General features: G+C 42.6%; 2 protein-coding genes across 2 annotated transcripts; one reads left to right on the top strand and one right to left on the bottom strand.

Moving 5' to 3' along the window:
- The first annotated feature begins 652 nt into the window (after nt 1–652).
- On the top strand, nt 653–11793 carry LOC139548113 (beta-secretase 2-like). The gene is made up of 9 exons (XM_071357490.1): nt 653–1262; nt 7093–7181; nt 7440–7653; nt 8210–8341; nt 8886–9020; nt 9263–9364; nt 9635–9784; nt 9927–10095; nt 10286–11793. Exons 1-9 carry the CDS (start codon nt 972–974, stop codon nt 10528–10530), a joined length of 1527 nt encoding a protein of 508 aa, XP_071213591.1. The 5' UTR covers nt 653–971; the 3' UTR covers nt 10531–11793.
- Nucleotides 10602–20221, bottom strand: LOC139548114 (serine-protein kinase ATM-like). Its single transcript, XM_071357491.1, has 6 exons — nt 18426–20221; nt 18205–18331; nt 17831–18028; nt 17545–17717; nt 17015–17219; nt 10602–14845 (listed from the first exon to the last, which is right to left on the bottom strand). Exons 1-4 carry the CDS (start codon nt 18485–18487, stop codon nt 17685–17687), a joined length of 420 nt encoding a protein of 139 aa, XP_071213592.1. The 5' UTR covers nt 18488–20221; the 3' UTR covers nt 10602–14845; nt 17015–17219; nt 17545–17684.
- Nucleotides 20222–22112: the final 1891 nt, after the last annotated feature.

Below are 22112 nucleotides of genomic sequence, written 5' to 3'. Positions count from 1 at the left end.
ATCTGACTTCCACTTTTGGACGATAATAACAAGGTGACACTCTATCTTAACTCCTCCTCCACATTGACTAGATTGGTTGAACAGTGCAGAAGAGACCCTCCCCTGGACAGTTTTTCTTCTTCTCCTCAAGACCAGTATGTAGGGCAATTATTTTATGCCTACTATGTTAAGTTAGTGTGGGAGTGATCTGAGTAGGGAGGGGGAAACTGAATAATAGCTGTTATTGGCAGAGTTTTTGAATTTTCTTTGTTATTGGTCTATTAACTAATTTACTGTATGGTGATGTCCCTCCATCCCACCAAAACAGGCATACATTTCAGCTGGTCTTTTCAAACAGCTCTTACACTAAAACAGCATTATCACCATGTTCACAATTTTACAGTATTATTCCAAATTCATAGTGTGGAAGTATATACAAAACACACGGAAATCACGTTGACAATGATAGAGGCCTCTAGTGTCCAAAAGACAATTTTATCATGGGCAGCGCCATTGAGGCTTCCACCATGTTAAAGTAGTCCGAGTAGTCAACTGGGTGGGGATTGCTATGGGTTGTAGCCTCATTGGCGCTGCCCATGCTGTCACATACGCTATAACGACACGGATATAAGTCCTCTAACTATCTCTATGGTGCGCCCCATAGGCGCCCTCCAAGCAAATCTTCCCTGACCAAAAAAATAAAAGTTGTGGCACTTCGTCACATCCGTGATATGGAATTCAGGAAGTCATCCGTCCGAAAATAATAAATAAGGCAAACAAGTTTTGGAGAGAGTAGTAAACTTGTGAAAGCGTCTGAATGTGAAAGCCGAGGTTGTTTGTTATGTTTCTTCAGCGTCGTCGTCTGAACATCACGATCACCATGATTACCTCACTGGAGGTCTCATGATGGCCAAGCTGAAAACTAAGGAGCAAACTTTGAACAAGGAGCAGGAATTTTTCCGAGGTTTGACTTTCCCTGAATAATATTTGCCATGGCTTACCATAACGGTTCGATCCCCCTTAGAGCATTATTTATCATGCTCTGTTTTGGAATGGCAAAATCTCTCTATACCATTCCACTTAAAATATTTACAGGTAAGTTTAACTCTTCTTTGGATTTGGATTTAACTCCTCTGAAACTAATACAAGCCTCAGGAAATGGACTGTCCCTGGCATCTGATCCAGCTGGAATAGTGAACTTTTTGGACATGGTCAATAACTTACAAGGCGATTCTGGCAGAGGTTACTACATGGAGATGACACTGGGTACCCCTGGTCAAAAGGTATATCAAAATATGACCTATTGTTTTAAAGTTTTCAATGTGGAATACATTTCTTGACCTCTTTAGTTTCACAGTCCAAATGTAATCGAATGAAGTAGACATTATTTATATATGTATGTATGTATGTATGTATGTATGTATGTATGTATGTATGTATGTATGTATGTATATATGTGTATACAAAACAGCTGCTTTTTGCATGACAGATTGAACAGGTGAAAGCTATGATCCCTTATTGATGTCACTTTTTAAATCCACTTCCATCAGTGTAGATGAAAGGGGAGATAGGTTAAAGAAGGATTTTTAAGCCTTGAGACAATTGGAGCATGGATTGTGTATGTGTGCCATTCAGAGGGTGAATGGGCAAGACAAAACATTTAAGTGCTTTTGAACTGGGAATGGTAGTAAGTGCCATGGGCACTCTTTGTATCAAGAACTGCAACGCTGCTGGGTTTTTCATGCTCCACAGTTTCCCGTGTGTATCAAGAATGATCCACCACCCAAAGGATATCCAGCCAACATGATACAACTGTAGGAAGCATTGGAGTCAACATAGGCCAGCATCCCTGTGGAATGCTTTTAACACCTTGTGGAGGTGTAATGGAGGCTGTTATGGAGGCTGTTCAGAGGGCAAAAGGGGGGATGCAACTCAATATTAGGAAGGTGCTTGACTTGGACTGAACTAGGTTCCAGTACTCATTTTGGGTGCTGGTATTGTTTATATTTAGGTGCAGGACCTCCAAAATACTTTTGAGCTAATATTCTATAAGAGGAATAGGAGCTCAAGCAGTAGAAAATTTGAGGCGCCAGTACTCTGCTCCTGTGAGCTCCAGTCAAGCACTGGAAGGTGTTCCTAATGTTTGGTATTCTCAGTATATATATATATATATATATATATATAATAAAGTGTTGTTAATACACTGTAATAGAGCCTACAAATTCAACTACATAATGCAATACATGTTCACATTTAGGCCATGATATTTAATAGGCTAACTTATGACCAAGCCTGTCTGTCTGCAAATAGTTATTCTAGCCAGCATGTGATATGGAGAGAGGGTGTGGGGAGGTTGTGAGCCCCTGGGGCGCGGGCGGGTGGGAGGGGGTGACGGCGAGAGTGAGACTGCAGCCAGCTCTGAGCCCAGGGCCTGGTTCTGCCATGTAAGCCCCCACGCACATGAGCTCACATGATGCTGCTAGACTCGGGCCTCTGCTTGGGCTTCACTGGCCAGGCAGCTGACCAGGATTATGAGGCACAAAGGCTCAGGGAGAAAGCTGAAATCTGCTCAAACTCTACCAATGGATCTGGAGGAATGTGGCCCACAGTTTCAGTTCTTCTTTTGTTCTAGGTTTTATGTAAATATCTCCCTCTCCATCACCATCTATTTCCCCCTGTCCTCATTTATGCCTGGTTTTGCAATTTGGCCCTAATTGCATGCAGTTTTAGGTACCCACACTTCCCAGACTTTGGAATGTTTACAATATGTTAGTATGTTCTTGATAAAGCCAGTGTGTTCTTAGCTGGAACACTTTTTATTGTTGGACCAAGAGTTGGGTGTTAGCAAGGTACCATGGCTATGGCACAGCCAGACTCTGGTTCCCACAATCTTATCAAGCATATTTCTGCCTTGTCATTTCCCTGTGCTTATTAGTGGAATGATCACACTGAAGGAATCTGACCTCACTAAAATGAACCTGGCTAAGCAACACTTCTGACTATAATCAGATGAGAGGTAGGGAGGGGAGAGAAGAGGTAGGTAGGGAGGGGAGAGAAGAGGTAGGTAGGGAGGGGAGAGAAGAGGTAGGTAGGGAGGGGAGAGAAGAGGTAGGGAGGGAGGGGAGAGAAGAGGTAGGGAGGGAGGGGAGCGAAGAGGTAGGGAGGGAGGGGAGAGAAGAGGTAGGTAGAGAGGGGAGAGAAGAGGTAGGGAGGGGAGAGAAGAGGTAGGGAGGAGAGAAGAGGTGGGGAGGGGAAGAGAGAACAAGGGGAGGGGGGCATAATAACACTAATCCTCAAGCAGTTCTATCTATGATATAATTAAAGGCCTGGTGTTAAACAAGGCGTTATTCAGATGAACCACTAATTGCCACATCTGTTAGCCCCATCGCAGCTAGGCCGAGGTGTCGGCTGGAGTGCCTCACATCTGCTAATTGGTACAAACAGGTAGCAGATGCACAACCCCGCCACAGAGCCTCTGCTAATTAGCCAGGCAAGGCTCAACCCCAGGCGACCAAGCCGCCATGCTGGCTCAGGGATGGGGAAGAGAAGGGATTTGCCTGGTGGTTCAGCCCAGCCAAGCTAGGGGAGTACAGAAGAGGATTGAGAGGGTAGGAGGTACAAGGAAATGTCCCTCGTTTTCCCCAACAGGCTGCGTCAGGATGGTCTGTCTGGTTTGGGCCCAGCGTGAGTGGCGTGCTGCCATCTGTGTGGTGGCAGTAGGGTTTCAGATGGCAGAGCCATAGTGGTGGGACTTCAGCCAGTCCAACTAGGGAACACTGATAGGGACGCAACAGAGCTTTGAGGAAGTACAGTACCTTCAGAAAGTATTCACACCCCTCAACTTTTTACACATTTTGTTGTTACAACCTGAATATAAAATGGATTAAATTGAGATTTTGTATCACTGGCCTACACACAATACCCCATAATGTCAAAGTGGAATTATGTTTTTAGAAATGTTTACTAATTCATTGAAAATGAAAAGCTTAAATGTCTTGAGTCAATAAGCATTCAACCCCTTTTGTTATGGCAAGCCTAAATAAGTTCAGGAGTAAAAATGTGCTTAAGTTGCATGGACTCTGTGTGCAATAATAGTGTTTAACATGATTTTTGAATTACTACCTCATCTCTGTACCCCACACATACAGATAATTGTAAGGTCCCTCAGTCGAGCAGTGAATTTCAGACACAAAGATCAGGGAGGTTTTCCAAAGCCTCGCAAAGAAGAGCACATATTGGTTGATTGTTTTATTTTTTATTTTTTAAACCTGACATTAAATATCCCTTTGAGCATGGTGAAGTTATTAATTACACTTTTGATGGTGTATCAATACAGCCAGTCACTACAAAGATACAGGCATCCTTCCTAAATCAGTTGCCGGAGAGGAAGGAAACCGCTCAGGGATTTCACAGTGAGGCCAATGGTGACTTTAAAACTGTTAGAGTTTGTAATGGCTGTGATAGGAGAAAACTGAAGATGGATCAACAACATTGGAGTTACTCCACAATACTAACCTAAATGACAGAGTGAAAAGGAAGCCTGTACAGAATACGCATCCTGTTTGCAATAAGGCACTAATGTAAAACTGCCAAAAATGTGGCAAAGAAATGAACTTTATGTCCTGAATACAAAGCGTTTGGTGCAAATTCAACACCACTGAGTACCACTCTTCATGTTTCCAAGCATGGTGGTGGTTGCATCATGTTCTGGGTAGGCATTTCTAGTCCTACCCATGTTATGGGTAGGACTAGGGAGTTTATTTATTTTTATATATATAAAAAGAAATGGAATGGAGCTAAGCACAGGCAAAATCCTAGAGGGAAAACCTGGTTCAGGCTTTCCTGGGAGACAAATTCACCTTTCAGCAGGACAATAACATAAAATATAAAGCATGCCATTGCCAAATATACAATGGAGTTAAGTGACCTAGTTAGTTTTGACAGCTTGAAGAATTTTTAAAACAATAATGTGCAAATATTGTACAATCCAGGTGTCCAAAGCTCTTAAAGACTTACCCAGAAAGGCTCACAGCTGTAATGTGATGTATTGACTCAGGGGTGTGAATACTTATGTAAATTAATCATTTGTATTTAATTTTCAATACATTTGCAAAAAAGTCTAAACATGTTTTCACTTTGTCATTATTGGGTGTTGTGTGTAGATCCTGCTAGGGTTTTTGTATAGCCTATATTGTGAGGGATAGCTAGGCCTATTTACTCAGTTTTTGTCGGTCATCAATAGTTCCTGCTCATCTGGGGGGTTTTTTCTTCTCAGAACCGTGTCGACAACAAGAATTCAGAATACTCTTGAGTAGCCTAGTTATTGAGAGCAGAATGCTACATTTGTTTTGTCTGAGTGTCAAGTAAGGTCTTCACTGTAAAATTTCTGAATGAGTTACTTCTTATTCTTAGCTTTGACGAAGCCCACGCTTTAGTTGAATGGAAACAAATATCCCGAAAATCACATTTTCCTCAGGCTGCTTTAGGGAAGACGCAGGAAGTGTAATGTCACACCAGCAGACCGCTTTCCTGTGTGTTCCTTTTGTTGCCTCTCCTCCATCAATCCAAAGTGCTTTAAAGGTTAGTTAAGCAGCCTAACACGTTTAAATGGTAAATAAACTCCTTTGTTGCGAGTGGAGCTGTGGAGAGCACAGCCTCTTTAATGATGAGGAATGTTCAGTAATGACCCTTCTGCGCGTCACCGAGGTGACAGAAGTCGGTTATCTCATTAGTTCCCCTAGTTGAATTGATGCCTGAGACAACATGATCTCAACTGCTGCTTTGCTAGCTCACGTTTTGCTCTTGCTTGCACACCACTGACATACCAGGATGGAGGGAGTTTTAGACTGGAGCAATGGGCGGGCGTAACGTGGTCATGTTTTTTCAAAAGATACCAGACCAGAGAGCTTTTTTTTTATATCTTCAGACGTCCGAAGCATAGTAAATAACCTGTCCTGCTCAAAGCACGATCGCTGACTGAGTCAGTTTGTGTGTTTATGGCGTGTCTTAAACTTCTTTGGGACTGGGGGGCAGTATTGAGTAGCTTGGATGAATAAGGTGCCCAGAGTAAACTGCCTGCTACTCAGGCCCAGAAGCTAGAATATGCATATAATTAGTAGATTTGGTTAGAAAACACTCTGAAGTTTCTAAAACTGTTTGAATGATGTCTGTGAGTATAACATAACTCATATGGCAGGCAAAAACCTGAGAAAAAAACAACCAGGAAGTGTGAAATCTGAGGTTTGTATTTTTTCAATTCATTGCCTATCCAATATACAGTGTCTATGGGGTCATATTGCACTTCCTAAGGCTTCCACTAGATGTCAACAGTCTTTAGAACCTTGTTTCAGGCTATAAGAGCTGTTTGAGTCAGGGGTCTGGCAGAATGCCATGAGCTCAGTCAGGTGTGCGGCCGTGAGAGTTAGCTGCGTTCTTTTTCCTTTCTAAAGACAAAGGAATTGTCCGGTTGAAACATTATTGAAGATTTATGATAAAAACATCCTAAAGATTGATTCTATACATCGTTTGACATGTTTCTACGAACTGTAATATAACTTTTTTGACTTTTCGTCTGAACTAAGTGATCGCGCATTGAGCATTTGGATTACTGGGCTAAACGCGCGAACAAAAAGGAGGTATTTGGACATAAATGATGGACTTTATCGAACAAAACAAATATTTATTGTGGAACTGGGATTCCTGGGAGTGCATTCAGATGAAGATCATCAAAGGTAAGTGAATATTTAGAACGCTATTTCTGAGTTTTGTGACACCTCTCCTTCTTTGGAAAATGGCTGTATGTTTTTCTGTGACTTGGCGCTGACCTAACATAATCGCAAGGTATGCTTTCGCCGTAAAGCCTTTTTGAAATCAGACACTGTGGCTGGATTAACGAGAAGTTTATCTTTAAATGGTATATAATACATTTATGTTTGAGGAATTTTAATTATGAGATTTCTGTTTTGGATTTGGCGCCCTGCAATTTCACTGGCTGTTGGTTAAGTGGGACGCTAGCGTCCCATATATCCCAGAGAGGTTTTAAAAAGGGTGCGGATGAGTAACACAGATGGTTGAATGACTGATAAAGTACTCACTACTCTTTTGTTTTTCCAGCTGAATATCCTGGTTGATACGGGAAGCAGTAACTTTGCAGTGGCTGCAGCAGCACATCCCTTCATCACACACTTCTTCAACACAGCACTGTGAGTCAGGCTCGCATATTTGCTCTGTGGAATATCTCTTTCTATTAGGTCAATGAGAAGGCTACGCATTATATTTGGTGGCCTAATAATATTAGAAAATGCCTTAATTAAATAATCAGTGTTTCACATCAATCTCATAATTTATACTACAATCTGATCATGTTTTATGTTTGTTTATAATTGTCTCAGGCATTCGTTTGATAAGATTTCCTTTGTCTAAGAGTGCTGGTTAATCTCCCCGACCGTCCCTGTGTTCAGCTCCAGTACGTACAAGTCCACTGGCAGGGGCGTGGCCGTCAAGTACACCCAGGGCAACTGGGAGGGCGAGCTGGGCACCGACCGCGTCCTCATACCCAGCATCGCTGGCACCCTCACCATCAATATCGCCACCATCCTCTCCTCTGACGGATTCTTCCTCCCGGGGGTCAACTGGCAGGGAATCCTGGGTCTGGCCTACCCCCTGCTGGCTCGGGTAAATGGGGAGGGGTCCTCATGCCCTCTGGGACTCTGGATATGAAGGATATCGCCATGTCTGTTTGATTTGGCACAGTGGTGTCCGTAAGCGTGGTGGGGCGTGAAGAGCTGCTGAATGTTATCAAAGATCAAATCAACTCAACCGGAGAAGGTTCACACACATGATACTGTTCAGAATGGAACTGTGATCTCATCATCACACAGAACCATGGGGCGTAATGTTGGTTAGGCTATTCTGAGCTTACACAATGTATGCCTTATGCAGATTTTGAGGTCAACTATTTTAAATCATTGACATACAGTGACCACTCTGTACTGTGGATCTCAGCTTTGTTCAGGTTCAGATGATCTGGCCCTTGATATATATACACCATGGGAAGTCAAGGTATAGAGGGGGGATCCTGTTTAGTCAGGGTGATAACTGATAAGACTTTCTCCTGTCATTCTCTGTGCTTACAGCTTCACTATTGACCAATAGGACAGCCAAGACGTTACACTATTTTACACTAAGTTAATGACCAGAGTGTTTTGTGTTTATGTCTCTTGTTTCTCAGCCTGACTCCTCGGTGGAGCCTTTCTTTAACTCCATGGTACGACAGACAGGCATCCCAGATGTGTTCTCCCTCCAGATGTGTGGAGCTGGGTTGTCAGCCAGCACCACTGCCGACCCCACAGGGGGAAGTCTTGTGAGTAGTCAGGAGGAGAAAGCTAAAGGTTATGAATGGGAGGAGTGGGGGGGGGGGGGGGGGTGGACTTCCTTACAAAGGCTGGTTGTTGTACTGTCAAAGAAGATGATTATTGAGGCTGTTCATCTCACACACGCTAGGCAGTTGCTTGGCATAATATTTCACCCGACGCCCAGACCAGATAAACCTTTCAAGGGTGGATTAGACTGAGCGGCATAGTGCTTCTTAGAAACATGATCGCTAGCAAGTCTCTGCGCCTCTCAATGCGTTTCCCCATTGGACACCGAATCTAGTTAGCGAATGGCTAATTAAGCTAAGATAGCCCCTTGCCGAGGGCAGGTCTGTTGGTGTTATGAGAGCAGTTGCGGTCGAGCCGACCACGTGAGTGAGCGCAGCAGATGGGAGAGATAGTGGGGTGTAATCAGTGTCTGCAATGCCATGCCAAACATTGCCAAGGCATGCCATTGTAGTTTTATTACAGTATTCAGGCTATCATTGTATTCAGTCATTTGTAAAGTGAATGAAAAATCCTGTTTTGTTTCAGGTCATGGGAGGGGTTGAACCAACATTGTATTCGGGGTCCATGTGGTACACCCCAATAAAGGAAGAGTGGTACTATCAGGTGGAAGTATTGAAGATGGAGGTTGGGGACCAGAATCTAAACCTGGACTGCAAAGAGGTATGAGACAAACTGTCCACTGTTTATTAACTGCAACAGTTAATAAAGCATGCCTGAGCTGAGACACAAGAATGTGCTAAACCTGTTTCTGAAGCCTTCCAGGAACCAAGGTGGACATTTCAGCTTTTTGTTTGATCAAGGTCTTCTGAAATGAAATATGCAACTGAAAAAAACAAATTTTTCCCCTTTCTTTATACATCTTCCTCTCTCTCTTTCCTTCTCTCTCCCTCTCCTTCTCTCAGTACAACAAGGATAAAGCCATAGTGGACAGTGGAACCACTCTTCTGCGGTTGCCTGTGAATGTGTTCAGTGCTGTGGTTGAGGCCATCTCAAGAACATCTCTGGTATGTCAGCCGCTGTGCCCATGATCAAATGACAAAGAACTTCTAGGATAACCTGGTTGTCTGAGAACACTTCAGTAACTGTGTAGACTGAGGACACTGCAACTTATTTCCTATCCATGGCTTATATTTGTCCACCCCTATATGGCATCTTTGTTCTGGTCTACGGATCTGAGAGAAAATGAGTGGTTATCTATGTAAAAGTACACCTTTTTTTCACAACTCAGTCATTTTATTGGAGTCTTAATCTATCACTGTCTTTCTATGGTCCAGATCCAGGACTTCACCTCAGGGTTCTGGGGTGGCACTAAACTGGCCTGCTGGTTGAAGGGTGAGACACCGTGGAGGTTCTTCCCCAAACTGTCCATCTACCTGAGAGCCACCAACACCAGCCAGTCCTTCAAAATCTCCATCCTCCCTCAGGTGACACAACAAACGTCCCCCATGTTGCCTCTGTGTGTTTTGTTGTTTGCTTACTCTAACCAACATCAGCCATCTTGTTATGAGCTTTAGATCTGTTTGCCGACAGCTCTTTTATTGACATTAGTGTGACTGCTCCCTGTAGCTGTATATCCAGCCAATCACAGATGTGGACGGTACGCTGGACTGCTTCCGCTTCGGCATCTCGTCGTCAGCCAACGGCCTGGTGATAGGAGCAACCGTCATGGAGGGCTTCTATGTCATCTTCGACCGGGCAGAGAAGAGAGTGGGCTTCGCTGTCAGCAGATGTGCAGGTGAGTGCTGGAGACATTATTATTGGGTCTTAGATATGGCCTTGGTGTTCCAATATAGTATGGCTATAGCATCAGACAATGTTTTTTTGGGGGGCTAGTAAGCGTTTATGCGCCTGGTCAAGTGTTCTTCGTATACCCTTCTTACATTCCACAGTACGTTAGCTATTATAACCCTGGTTCCTCTCTCCAGTGAACGGTGGGATAGCCGTGTCAGAGACCTCTGGGCCCTTCTCATCTGCAGACGTGGCATCTAACTGTGCTGCTGGAGGGCTGCTGAAGGAGCCCCTTCTCTGGGTCATCTCCTACGCCCTGGTGGCCGTCTGTGTCGTGGTGCTCCTCATCCTGCTCCTCCTCCTCGTCCTGCCCTGTCGTCACCGAGACCGGTCCGGCGAGATCACTGATGAGTCCTCGCTGGTCCGCCACCGCATCAAATGACTGAGGCGGGCCTCGGGTGGGACGACGACGGCCACCAGGAGTTCCAATTCTACTGAGGCAGGGAGAGGGGAGGGGTTGGGGCTGCAGTGACCAATAGGACTGTTCTCTGGACACATCATGGAGACTGCAGTTTGACCAGAGAATGCTCTTCTTAGTTTAGATGTTACCAGTTTTCTTTGCACTCCAGTTTCACAGCAACCTCTGATTTAATTTAGACACATTATTAGACTGAAGGTTGGGTAGCAGAAAGGAATGCTATCTCTATGCCAGCCTAGTCCCTCCTTGCACATATTTCCTGCTGATTCCCCACTGCCTACAACATGGTAGTGAAGTGCACTGCCCTCACCTGAGACAAGGTCCTAAGAACTCTTAAACAGCAATGTTTCTTTTTACTTCTCAGAAGCCTCAACTCAAAATAGCATATTGTAAATTACTCAAGCTTGTTGAAGGTTCCCCATAGGTATCATTACCATTCTTTCATTACAATTTTCTTCTTTGCTGTGTGATGAAAGGAGGAATGTTTTGTAGGAAATGTCCTTTGTCAAGCTGTTTTATTAAGAGTTGGAGTTGACTAAATGTTTTCATTCAAAGTACAACCAGGAGGTCACAGACAATAGAAGATGATACACATAGGTTGATATACGTCCCTTGTCGTTTACAATGCTATCAAGTCACAGGCATCTCATATGGGAACTAGCATGGGTTTGCGACATTCTGTTTAACTGCAAAAAGTGATCAAAAGTGTCAAATTATGAATATCACTATCTGTATGAGTGAGAATGAAGCAATCCGTGATAATAGGATTTTGTAATGACATTGTGTACTTAATATACATATTTGATATTTAAGTCAAAATGAATGATTGTATAATATTTCAAAACCTCACCATTAGTAGACATACAGAAACCTGATTTGTAATGCCACATTCATATTGGAGTATTTCTATGGTAAATAACATTTTCTACATTTTACATTACCCATGATTTCAATAGGGGCCAAAAAAAAGTGTTGTACTGTATTTTCAAAAAGTTAAATAATTTTTTGCAAAGGTGTTTGATACAAAATCAGGTGCAGATTTAAATTAAACTGTTTATGATTGTTTAAATGTATCAGTGCCAAAATTGTGATTGTATATAATTCAATTGATCAGATTAAAGTAAAGGCTCTCCTTCCAGCGTGATAAAACGCCCGGCCTCTATTCCAACCTGGATAAAAACAATTCACTATTCACTTGAATATTATGAATAAAGAGTTACACAAGTAGAGAGCACCATGGTGCAGGTTCTGTTTCTCTGTAATCTTGCATTCAAGAGCAACTACCAAGACCACTCTTCAAGCATAGGGGAGACCGTACCTGTAGAGTAAAATCTCCCAGACAGATCTTTGTCAGGGTAGATGACCAGGGGTCGGAATGGGTAAAGGTAAAGCGTCCGAAAACCTAACTTCAAAGAGTAACTCGTTTGAACGCCCCTAGCAACACCCTAAGAAAGGTTATTTTATAAATGTAACACTTACTGTTGTACTTGCCTTTCTTGCACTAACATTTGAGCTTGTCTTTTCTTATTAGCAAAGATTTTGCTGATAGCTGCTTTATTCAGATAAGTTTATTTTGCGGTTTTACTTAAGTTTAATGCACTGACTGTAAATTGTCTGCTTAATTACCAAAATGTAATTTAAAATGGATACTTAAAACACTGAGCTTCATACTGCCCTGCTGGACAGTCTTACCACATCACACCACTGAGACTGGCTGACACTGCGAGCATCGCCACACGCACGGCTAGAGGACACTGGAGGGTGAGTATAGGGATGGTCGGAAGGGAACAAGTTTTATTCATCAAATTGAAGTGAATGACGTATGCCTGTCTTAGGGTAGATGCCGAATGATAAGAGGGAAACACAAGTACTTACAGTAGTATCCAAGCAACCAATAGGAGAAGGAGCACACTGATGACAGTGGTCCCTATGTACTTGATGGATGAATTCTTCTACATTCTTTAACATAATCAAAGACCTACTCATTTGTACTACTAACAAGGCTTTAAACGCAAAACATTTTTGTTGCTTAATTACAATAGTCTGACAGGAAGAGGGCAAAATGTATGCATGTAACAACTGTCAAAAAATGGAGGTAGACACCTTTGCGGTCAGGTATAGAGGCAGCGCTATCAGGAGGTGCAGGGCCCAGTTCGTGTACAAACTGGGGTAGTTCCTCTGCAGAGGAACTACCCCCCCCCCCCCTTACCCTCATGGAAACCCTCGTTAGGGACGTAGGGATCTGACTCCTGGTACTGTGATGAAGACATACAGTAAACAAGATTAAAAGGTCAAGTGAAATTAAATAAACAGTTTGACCACTTCTGCTACAATGTAATAACTACATTTAACACACTAAAAAAGGCAATTAAACAACTCAGAACAATTCAGGAATGCCACAAATATTTGACTCTTTAGGTAGAATTTCCAGTTTGTATGTGAATGTCCTATGCATTTTGTCTTAAGGAAACCTTAGAATAGACAATTATAAAACATACTTTTTACAATTCTTGGAAGTCAATGAAACAAAACAATTCAGTCATTCTTAATGTCCACGGTGTAGGAAATAAGACACAGAAAACATTCAAAACTGCATAGGCAGGTTCTATAGGTAAGAAAATGTAAATAAAAACACTTACTTGCAAGACCACCTGTTGAGGTAAGTCTACATCTCCTTTGAGTCCATTCATTCAACACTACACTGAACAAACAGGTGTCAGGTCTGTATGAGTGGTGGCCCTACTAGCCACTCATGTGGAACTTTACCGCCCCCATTTAAACACCTCAGATTGACTCGAGGGAGTAAGCTCTCAATTTGTCTCTCGTACAAGAGCCTCTCCATTTGTGTTGTACTGCAGTTTTGAATAAGCCCTCCAAGAAATATATGAACAAAAATCAATTATCTTTATCTAACATCAGCTATTTATTATCCTATGATACAATGAACCTGTACTAGAACAAAATTATCTTTAAAAATAATCAAATAGATTATATATCAGACATTTGATTAAAATAATTCTGAGCAACACAACACGGTTGAGAGAATGCCAAGACCGTACAAAGCTGTTATCAAGGCAAAGGGTGGCTACTTTGAAGAATCTCAAATATATTTTTATTTGTTTAACACTTTTGGTTACTATATGATTCCATATGTGTTATTTCATAGTTTTGATGTCTTCAATATTATTCTACAATGTAGAAAATAGTAAAAAATTAAGAAAAACCCTTGAATGAGTAGGTGTGTCCAAACATTTGACTGGTACTACAGTACCATCAGAGAAATAGCCAAATGTTTAAGAAAATATTTGTTGTAGGTATAGTAATGATTGTATTGTGTTGTGGAGAGCAGAGTAGGGGTGGCAGGTATACCATAAACTCAGTCAAAACAGAAAATGTGTGTCAGTCTGTCTCTTGTGAAAACAGTGAACAACTTGTGAACATTTCTGAATTATAATATATACCGTGGAGCCAGTGTATACATACATTACAGTGCAAATTCTATGCAAAATGGCTGCAAAACATCATATTGCATAACAAAAATCCCCATATGTCAGGTGATAGATTAGTGAGGGATCCACAGATGATCAAACCCATTCTCTACCTTGATCTCCATCGTAGGAATGACGACATCATATAGGTTCTTTATCGGCATGATGGGCAGGTCAAAGGGGAGGGCTTATACAGAGGAACACAAGGGACGGTAACTTCATACACCAGTAAAAGCCCAAAAGTCATTTGTGAAGGTGGTTGTGTTTTATTTGATTTAAACCTTATTTTACCAGATAAGTTGACTGAGAACACATTCTCATTTACAGCAACGACCTGAGGAATAGTTACATGGGAAAGGAGTGGGGATTAATGAGCCAATTGGAAGCAGGGGATGATTAGGTGGCCATGATGGTATGAGAACCAGATTGGGAATTTAGCCAGGACACCAGGGTTAACACCCCTACTCTTACATTCCATGGGATCTTTCAGTGACCACAGAGAGTCAGGAAAACCAGCACACTACACAGGCTAATGTCCCCGAACACTGCCCTGGAGTCTTTTTTTAGACCAGAGGAAAGAGTGTCAGGCAGATAAACTCTATAGTTCACAGGTGCATTTATGTTTTTGGCTTCTGTTGCCTATTGAAACATATTAAAGTCTCACCTCATTGAGAACATCATGGAAACCCACATCCTCTGCCACTTTAGCAGACATTTTTTATCCCTGTGCTTGCAGCCTGCTGGTACACGAGAGGCAGAAACTTATAGGATGGGATCCTCTTCACACCTCCCTGAAGCACAAGAAAATAAACTAATAGTAAAACAAACTGTAGTTTCTCTCATCTAAATGGGAAGACACATTCATGCTGGGTAGCCTGGGATCCAAACTGATTGTGAAGAGAGATTTAAGTTTGGAATGGAGCCCAGACTAAACAAACGGTGTAACAAACAATCTTGTATCAACTTAGTGAGTAGAGGTCGGCCGATTAATCGGAATGGCCGATTAATTAGGGCCGATTCAATCGGATTTTATTTTTTACACCTTTATTTAACTAGGCAAGTCAGTTAAAACACATTCTTATTTTCAATGACGGCCTAGGAACGGTGGGTTAACTGCCTTGTTCAGGGGCAGAACGACAGATTTTTACCTTGTCAGCTCGGGGATTCAATCTTGCAACCTTACAGTTAACTAGTCCAACGCTCTAACCACCTGCTTTACATTGCACTCCACGAGGAGCCTGCCTGTTACGCGAATGCAGTAAGAAGCCAAGGTAAGTTGCTAGCTAGCATTAAACTTATCTTATAAAAAACAATCAATCAATCATAATCACTAGTTAACTACACATGGTTGATGATATTACTAGTTTATCTAGCGTGTCCTGCGTTGCATATAATCGATGCGGTGCGCATTCGCGAAAAAGGACTGTCGTTGCTCAAACGTGTACATAACCATAAACATCAATGCCTTTCTTAAAATCAATACACAAGTATATATTTTTAAACCTGCATATTTAGTTAATATTTCCTGCTAACATTAATTTATTTTAACTAGGGAAATGGTGTCACTTCTCTTGCAACAGAGTCAGGGTATATGCAGCAGTTTGGGCCGCCTGGCTCATTGCGAACTGTGTGAAGACTATTTCTTCCTAACAAAGACAGCCAACTTCGCCAAACGGGGGATGATTTAACAAAAGCGCATTTGCGCGACTGTACCTAAACATAAACATAAATGCCTTTCTTAAAATCAATACACAGAAGTATATATTTTTAAACCTGCATATTTAGCTAAAAGAAATCCAGGTTAGCAGGCAATATTAACCAGGTGAAATTGTGTCACTTCTCTTGCGTTCATTGCACGCAGAGTCAGGGTATTTGCAACAGTTTGGGCCGCCTGGCTCGTTGCAAACTAATTTGCCAGAAATGTACGTAATTATGACATAACATTGAAGGTTGTTAGATAAAATACGGAACGGTTCCGTATTTCACTGAAAGAATAAACGTTTTGTTTTCGAGATGATAGTTTCCGTTTTCGACCATATTAATGACCTAAGGCTCGTATTTCTGTGTGTTATCATGTTATAATTAAGTCTATGATTTGATAGAGCAGTCTGACTGAGCGATGGTAGGCACCAGCAGGCTCGTAAGCATTCATTCAAACAGCACTTTTGTGCGTTTTGCCAGAAGCTCTTCGCTGTGCTTCAAGCATTGCGCTGTTTATGACTTCAAGCCTATCAACTCCCGAGATCAGGCTGGTGTAACCGATGTGAAATGGCTAGCTAGTTAGCGGGGTGCGCGCTAATTGCGTTTCAAACGTCACTCGCTCTGAGACTTTGGAGTAGTTGTTCCCCTTGCTCTGCATGGGTAACGCTGCTTCGAGGGTGACTGTTGTCGATGTGTTCCTGGTTCGAGCCCAGGTAGGGGCGAGGAGAGGGACAGAAGCTATACTGTTACACTGGCAATACTAAAGTGCCTATAAGAACATCCAATAGTCAAAGGTATATGAAATACAAATCGTATAGATAGAAATAGTCCTATAATTCCTTTAATACCTACAACCTAAAACTTCTTACCTGGGAATATTGAAGACTCATGTTAAAAGGAACCACCAGCTTTCATATGTTCTCATGTTCTGAGCGAGGAACTTAAACGTTAGCTTTCTTACATGGCACATATTGCACTTTTACTTTCTTCTCCAACACTTTGTTTTTGCATTATTTAAACCAAATTGAACATGTTTCATTATTTATTTGAGACTAAATTTATTTTATTGATGTATTATATTAAGTTAAAATAAGTGTTCATTCAGTATTGTTGTAATTGTCATTAAATCGGCCGATTAATCGGTATCGGCTTTTTTTGGTCCTCCAATAATTGGTATCGGTATCGGCTTTGAAAAATCATAATCGGTCGACCTCTAGTAGTGAGTATTGGGTGATGTTAGTGTGATATCAGTAACTCACCCTCATGTCATTGACTGTCTTGATGTCAGCGTTCTCCAACCACAGTGAGGCCAGGCGGAACACCCAGGTGTCGTGCTCCTCACCCTGCTCCAGACACTGGATGTAGTTCCCTACAGCCTTACACAGGAAGTTCCTTCTGTAAACCTGCAGGTTGGACAGAGCCCTCTTTTCCAGCTTAAACTCCCACTGCACCTTCTGTGTATACCTGGGAGAGACAGGGAGAGGGAGTTGCAATATCACACACACATAGTAGGTATTGAGCAGAGAGGACAGTGGAAAATAAAATCTTCACAAAGCCAGGAGGCCACATCTCTCTCATCGCCTGTCACCCACACTCAGAAGGCATAGCACATGAGAGAGAAAATGAAGAGCGAGCGAAAAGAGGGGAGAGCGAAAAGAGAGACAGAAAGAGGAGTCCGAGAGAAAAAAGAGAAAGAGAGAGAGAGAGGGAGAGAACAGGGAACACTGTAATACCTACTTTGAGCAAATTATTCTGAGCGTACTGGCCATGTGAAACAACCATGTCTTACCTGCTGTGAGATGGCAAGTTGATTGGTCACCTGGGCATTGAGTACCAACAATAACCTGTAGGTGGCACTCCAGTGTCGTCACAGAACTACGTACACGTCTGTGGGACACAGAGGTCAGTAGGTCACAACACAGGGAGAAACTACGCCTCGACAACTCGTCCAACTGGGCCGACCTGCCAAAACAAGAACAGGTAGAAAAACAATTAACTATTAGAGAGAAAAAATGACGAGTCTCTCCATCAGATGTGTGAGAGAGCAGCAGATTGTGTGTGTGTTAACCCCTAACCTGCTGTTGATGTGGTGGATAAGTGTGTCGATAATGTCTCGGAGGACGAAGGCCCAGGCTCCCCCCAGGCCGTCCTTGACCTCCCTGAGCAGTAGACAGACAAGCATGGGGTACATCAGCAGGACGGTGCCTCTCGTAGGCATTGATCGTCTCAGCTGCCTTCTGACACACCGCCAGCAGGATCCTCTGGATGGAGATCTAGAATCACAACACAAGCTGATCACAGAATCCGGATTCCTTTCCAGATTATTTTTTTTTTTTAAACTGTGCCCAGGAAACCACTCAACTTTGTAAAGCCAAATTCTGTTCCATTGTGTTATAATAACATTCTACAGCAATTGCAACACAATTATGAGACAAGGACAGCATTTTACCAGTGTCCTGGATAAAATGGCCACCAGGGACTTGTGACTGGCACTGTGACATTTGCTGAGGTAGTCCAGTGTGGCTTTGATAACATTGGAGCTGATGGAGGGTGGGTTTGGGGCTGGGTCCAGTTCCCTAGAGAGAACATGGAACATATCATCACAGACAATGAAAGGTTGTGAATGCAAGTGTTGTGGAGTGGTAAGGAGTGATGTGTAATGAACATTACCCTATGCACCTCCTCAGGTCCCCTCTGCCCCCCTCAGTAGCAGCCCCATCATACAGGGTCATCAACAGCTCCACCACAATGTCTGCCAGGTTACTGTGAATCAGGCTGTCGATTTGCTGTGGAAAGTCCAACAGTGATACAGAAAGTTAGGTCTGTCCGAGAGACAAACATTAAGACTGCTTTTACAGCTTCTACTGCAGGTTCACTTGGCTGCTGCTTGGTTGTAGTTAGCGCACCCTGAAAGGGTTGGCATACGTGGCACCAGGTTTGCAGCCAATTCCATTTCAATTCAGCCAACTCAGGGGATGAAGTGAAAAGGACTGGATCCCAATCCTAGTTTATACAGTGCATTCGGAAAGTATTCAGACCCCATTACTTTTTCCACATTTTGTTACGTTATGGCCTTATTCTAAAATGTATTAGTGCTTTCATCTCATCAATCTACACACAATACCCCGTAATGACAAAGCAACATTTTTGCAAATGTATTAAAAATGTAAAACTGAAATGTGACATTTACATAGGCATTCAGAATCATTACTCAGTACTTTGTTGAAGCACCTTTAGCAGCAATTACAGCTTCGAGTCTTCTTGGGTATGACGCTAAAATCTTGGCACACCTGTATTTGGGCGGCAGGTAGCCTAGTGGTTCGAGCATTGGTGACTGAAAGGTTGCAAGATTGAATCCCCACCCTTCTTTTTCAAGACCTCTGCAATCCGCCCTGGCATGCTGTCAATTAACTTCTGGGCCACATCCTGACTGATGGCAGCCCATTCTTGCATAATCAATGCTTGGAGTTTGTGGGTTTTTGTTTGTCCACCCGCCTCTTGAGGATTCAACACAAGTTCTCAATTGGATTAAGGTCTGGGGAGTTTCCTGGCCATGGATCCAAAATATCGATGTTTTGTTCCCCGAGCCACTTAGTTATCACTTTTGCCTTATGGCAAGGTGCTCCATCATGCTGGAAAAGGCATTGTTCGTCACCAAACTGTTCCTGGATGGTTGGGAGAAGTTGCTCTCGGAGGATGTGTTGGTACCATTCTTTATTCATGGCTGTGTTCTTAGGCAAAATTGTGAGTGAGCCCACTCCCTTGGCTGAGAAGCAACCCCACACATGAATGGTCTCAGGATGCTTTACTGTTGGCATGACACAGGACTGATGGTAGCGCTCACCTTGTCTTCTCCGGACAAGCTTTTTTCCAGATGCCCCAAACAATTGGAAAGGGGATTAATCAGAGAAAATGACTTTAACCCAGTCCTCAGCAGTCCAATCCTTTTGCAGAATATCAGTCTGTCCCTGATGTTTTTCCTGGAGAGAAGTGGCTTCTTTGCTGCCCTTCTCGACACCAGGCCATCCTCCAAAAGTCTTCGCCTCACTGTGCGTGCAGATGCACTCACACCTGCCTGCTGCCATTCCTGAGCAAGCTCTGTACTGGTGGTGCCCCGATCCCGCAGCTGAATCAATTTTAGGAGACGGTCCTGGCGCTTGCTGGACTTTCTTGGGCGCCCTGAAGCCTTCTTCACAACAATTGAACCGCTCTCCTTGAAGTTCTTGATGATCCGATAAATGGTTGATTTAGGTGCAATCTTACTGGCAGCAATATTCTTGCCTATGAAGCCCTTTTTGTGCAAAGCAATGATGACAGCACGTGTTTCCTTGCAGGTAACCATGGTTGACAGGGGAAGAACAATGATTCCAAGCACCACCCTCCTTTTGAAGCTTCCAATCTGTTATTTGAACTCAATCAGCATGACAGAGTGATCTCCAGCCTTGTCCTCGTCAACACTCACAGCCTTGTCCTCGTCAACACTCACACCTGTGTTAACAAGAGAATCATTGACATGATGTCAGCTGGTCCTTTTGTGGCAGGGCTGAAATGCAGTGGAAATGTTTTTTGGGGATTCAGTTCATTTGCATGGCAAAGAGGGACTTTGGAAAAAATACGAGGTCAAATCACAGCTTCAGGGATTTTCAGGTCAGAAAGTCGGAGTTCTAGAAAGATGCCAGAGTTTCCGACTTGGAATTCCGAATTGAATGACCATTAAACAATTTTTCCAGTCAGAGCTCGTATTCTTCTGAGTTTCCAGTTGTCTTGAATGCACTGAAGTCAGAGATTTCAGAGTTCCCAGTTGTTTTGAATGCGGCGTAAGTGTTTCATCCCAATTTTGGAGCCTTTCATGTAGCAGGGAATGGAAGTTGCTTGCTGATGGTAGCCAATTACTGCAGGACTGGTTAGGTTGAAGATTATGGTCACGCCCCCCTGCTCAGACTTTGCCTCAACCAATGGTTGCGTTCCATGTCTTCAACTGTGTCATTGACTGACAGATTACTATATGATGTGGTTAGCTAATACATAAAATACCTATCCAGGCGTTGTAAGATTTGGCATGCGTCAGCAATGCCTGAGTAGAGGAAAACATATATATCATTGGCTGTACTCCATCGTCTATCACCCTGAGCTCCCACATGATGACCTCTGACGTCACCTACTAAGGAAATTACCTCGATAACAGAATTTTCTGCAATTTAATCTCAGTTATCCAAAAGTAAAATGACCTCCAAGTTTGTAATTTCCTGTTTTATGGGGAATGCCATTAACCATTTTGATTACCTTTGTGCAAACCGAAACTCTTGGCCAAACCCCTCCCTTCCGCTAATTTCACCAATATCATGGCCAAAAAGTGAATTTTAGTTTTCATACATTTTTACGATATAGACCATTTTGACTGTAATCTAGTGGAAACCGTTTATCATCCGCACACATATTTGAAAATCACAGCACCACCTTTACCCAATCCTGATTTGTCCAAATAATAAATGACAAAAACCCCAAACCAGGAAATACTGCTGCTCGAAATAGCATAATTCTAAGTGAGCCTTGACATATTCTTGACATATTCTCAGATGCATCTGTCCACGAGACATTATCGTCAGTTAAGTGCAACAACAAAACATAATTTCTAAAAAACAATTTATTAAAAGTACCGCATGATAGCGGTACTTTTAGTTTATGGTGACATAGGTTTTTGCCGATTAGCCAATCTGCGTTTCTCAATGAGTTTAATGCACTTGAACATATCAAACGAGATTTTACCACTTCACAACTGGTAATTACCACTGTCCCACTTGGTTATGAACGCAGCATTAGCAAATTAACACGTCCAACAAAAAATTTCGACAGAGAACTAGAAGAACACGCCCATTTCATGCCTCAAAAAACAAAGGTGTTTATTTTCAGTTGATTCATCGGAGATCCTACAGTTGAGGTAATTTTAATGCAGGTTTTTTGAATTAACTTAATTTTCATAATGACACATTGGTCAGACATGGAAATTCGCACTCCAGAGCAGGGGAATAAAGTGGACTCAAGAACAGATTGTCAGCGAACTGAAATTATTGAATATTTGGTATAAGAAAATAAAGGACGGGAATAGCCAAACTGTTCACAACAGCAAGAACTGGACATATGTGACGCTGCCATGAACTGGGAAATAATGGCAGACGAGTCCTGTTTGGAAAACCCAGCCTGGTCCAAATGCCCAAGATGAGTTTAATGTAAATAAATGGCATCCTCTGTCGAGGTCTCATTCAACAATGAGTTGGTCAAAGTCGTAGACTATCCGTTAATGTTTGGGCCAACGTCTATACAACTTGGCTGTGCCTCACACCATATTCCCTAGCCCAA

Source organism: Salvelinus alpinus, chromosome 21 (genome assembly GCF_045679555.1).
Source record: "Salvelinus alpinus chromosome 21, SLU_Salpinus.1, whole genome shotgun sequence".
Lineage (NCBI taxonomy): Eukaryota > Metazoa > Chordata > Actinopteri > Salmoniformes > Salmonidae > Salvelinus > Salvelinus alpinus.
The sequence above is the reverse complement of the archived record's forward strand: the minus strand, read 5'-3'. Positions and strand labels throughout refer to the sequence as shown.

Coding starts and splice junctions, on each gene's coding strand:
- LOC139548113 (XM_071357490.1), top strand. CDS start 972: ATGGCTTACCATAACGGTTCGATCCCCCTTAGAGCATTATTTATCATG. Junction 1,263..7,092: donor TGGGTACCCCTGGTCAAAAG/GTATATCAAAAT, acceptor TTGTTTTTCCAG/CTGAATATCCTGGTTGATAC. Junction 9,365..9,634: donor CCATCTCAAGAACATCTCTG/GTATGTCAGCCG, acceptor TCTATGGTCCAG/ATCCAGGACTTCACCTCAGG.
- LOC139548114 (XM_071357491.1), bottom strand. CDS start 18,487: ATGACCCTGTATGATGGGGCTGCTACTGAGGGGGGCAGAGGGGACCTG. Junction 18,332..18,425: donor GACCTGAGGAGGTGCATAGG/GTAATGTTCATT, acceptor TGTTCTCTCTAG/GGAACTGGACCCAGCCCCAA. Junction 17,718..17,830: donor ATCCACCACATCAACAGCAG/GTTAGGGGTTAA, acceptor TTGTTTTGGCAG/GTCGGCCCAGTTGGACGAGT.